This window comes from Orbicella franksi, chromosome 6, assembly GCF_964199315.1.
Source record: "Orbicella franksi chromosome 6, jaOrbFran1.1, whole genome shotgun sequence".
Lineage (NCBI taxonomy): Eukaryota > Metazoa > Cnidaria > Anthozoa > Scleractinia > Merulinidae > Orbicella > Orbicella franksi.
In genome coordinates, this window is record NC_138150.1 from 14,204,156 (window position 1) to 14,206,655 (window position 2,500).

Consider the following 2,500-nt stretch of genomic DNA (forward strand, 5'->3'; position numbering starts at 1 on the left):
GCGATGGCTAATTATGCGTATTCCTTTTTTATTCATTGACGCATTCTTGGTGTATTTCTACCTTAGCAAAATATTTATTTCAGTTTTCGCGTTATCCGAAATTTTGTACATTACCAGTCTGTTACTCATAGTTGTGCTTCATATACTTCGTTTCCAGCGTCTTGCTTCTCCCCACTCCACTCTCTGTCTAGTGGGCGGGGAGAAGAGACACCCTGGGAACGAGGTTGATACGTCGTTAAGTTAAGTTTCGAACGATCATTGTTTGCAGCCAAAAACATCCTAAACTGCTAGGCAGTGTACAAACATTTCTAAGGGCAGCCGTTGAAGTTTCAGTCAAATGACGAATGAAAGTGAAGGTTAAAATTATATCGAAGAAAGTAAGTAAAAAAATAAGTAACTTAATTCAAGTGTCAGGCTAAATTAGCAGTAATAAAACCACTAAATGGGGACACGAACATAAAAGATTAAAATAATAACATCCAATATTATGTTTAATCAAAGACATTTACAATAAACTGAGAGACAATATGTCGACTGATGGAATGTTCACCTGTAGTTGCTCCGTCAAGATACAGTTCCTCAGAGAAGTCCTGAAGATCCGGAAACTTTTTCTGCACAACTTCCACGATATAACCAAGGAATGTTGTTTTTCTGTCCGTTGTCCGAGTGTCCTCCAACTGAAAATTAAAAAATTGTGCGTTCTAAGCTGCGGTTCTCAGATGAAACGAAAGGACAGATGTAGAACATTTTACTCTGCTTGATTCCTTTTGTAATTCAGAATAAGATGTTATTCTTTGTCCCATCGCGGAATGTTACTTTTTCGTTTGTGCTAATTTTCTTCATTTCGTCCTATTTCCCCCCAATTTAAGTCGAGAAAATGATAAATGAAGTTTCTTTCTTACTTTCGCCCACACTTCGCTTAGGATTGAAAGGGTTTTAAGAATTAGAGTTGGTAAGGCTTAAATGAAGTAACAACTGTCTTCCAAGAAATCTACACATACTATTTGTGCAATCAGAAAGTATTACGTCACGTCGATACATGATGTTGTTTAGTAACAACCTGGGGCTCAGTCAATTCAACTGTTCCCAAGACTGGCTTCAAAACCAGTTTAAACTCAAGTATTGTCTCACCTTGCCTAAAGATTCCAATTTGAAGCCGTGAGCAAGTCCTCTTCTGCTGCTATTCATGTAGTTCCCATATATGAGTATAATCTAAATGTATCGGAGAGCAGTGTTAGAAACGCTGCCACCTAAAAATGGTATTACATATGACTTGCGTGTAAGGTAAAGCCAGTTAAAACCATCTGTTTCATTTTGCAACAAGAAACAATGCGCCTTTACAGGGCGTGGACTTAAAAGTATTACCTTAAATAATTTTCTTAATTTCCCACTGTTGACAATGGAAGTAGCCGCTCTCAAAACAGCATCCACTTGCTGAGAAGGAATCAACAAAATAAAATCATGAGCCCAGGATGAGTTTTATTCCACAAGCATAATGCACGCCGAGCAAGGAATAAATAAATACCATACAACGAAATGGAATGGAATGCAGCGAAATGCAATGCATTGCATTACATTGCATTGTGATACAACCCAACACAACACAGACCTTTATTTATTTGTCATTCTACTAGCTGGCTACAGGGGGCCTAAGTATTGTGCATACCTAAGACTTAATGCATACTCATATAAAATGACAGTTCAGTGCGGAGTAGTATTGTTGCGGTGTTAGTAGTTGCTGCGTGAATTCTAATACCCGCTAGTCTCCAGACCGTTGTGTTTCATCCTGGACAAGCGCAAATACTTCTGAAAGGAAGGCACTTATCTAATGATAATCAAACAACAACAACACGAAAGGAAAACACTTACTGGTACAACAGTTCTCATAAGTTCATCAAAAACACCAATAAACGCCATGACACTGAGTTTTGCCTCGTACCGCTCCACTTTAGCAATCTATGAAGAGAAAAACAGCGTGCTCAACAAAAGCTGGGTTTACTACAGAGCAACTTTCGTCCCACAGGCTGTGTAGACGAGATGGGAGTTCGCGACACTTTCATTCACTACCTTCTTACCTCAAACAGAAACTGTTCAGCTTCAGCCAGCTTGGAATACTGATCAGCGTGTTGCGCCAGTCCTGCCAACTGAAGTCAAACAGCAAACAGAGCATAAGACAAGAAAAAATCTAAACAACACGAGTCCTCACTCACTGCTGGCCCAGTTACGAACGTTCTTTCTATATCCTTTAAGGGCATTTCTAATCATTTTCCACCAATGCCAGTAGTGATTGTTTTAAAATCAGACCTCCACTGTGCTTGCTGTAACTATGACGCACTATCGCGAACGTTATTCTCAATAGTGTCCCCAAAATTTCTTACTAGCAATTAATTAATTCAAAATTAAGTTAGTACAGTAATATTATGACAATTCTACAATTCTAATAATCCACTAACCGACTACAGAATCCACTAGCACGGCTATCGGACATGACGCCCATGCG

General features: G+C 39.0%; 1 protein-coding gene across 4 annotated transcripts in view; it reads right to left on the reverse strand.

Annotated features, from left to right (window-relative positions):
• LOC145489629 (formin-like protein 3) overlaps positions 1 to 2,500 on the reverse strand; it is a 35,821-nt gene that overhangs the window by 4,939 nt on the left and 28,382 nt on the right. For all 4 annotated transcript variants that reach the window (XM_081468639.1, XM_081468638.1, XM_081468640.1 and 1 more), the window contains 5 exons: positions 2,076 to 2,144; positions 1,870 to 1,956; positions 1,366 to 1,434; positions 1,132 to 1,212; positions 551 to 677 (listed from right to left, as the gene is read on the reverse strand). In XM_081468639.1, the coding sequence (XP_081324765.1) occupies positions 551 to 677; positions 1,132 to 1,212; positions 1,366 to 1,434; positions 1,870 to 1,956; positions 2,076 to 2,144 (433 nt within the window). The remainder of the gene's footprint in view (positions 1 to 550; positions 678 to 1,131; positions 1,213 to 1,365; positions 1,435 to 1,869; positions 1,957 to 2,075; positions 2,145 to 2,500) is intronic.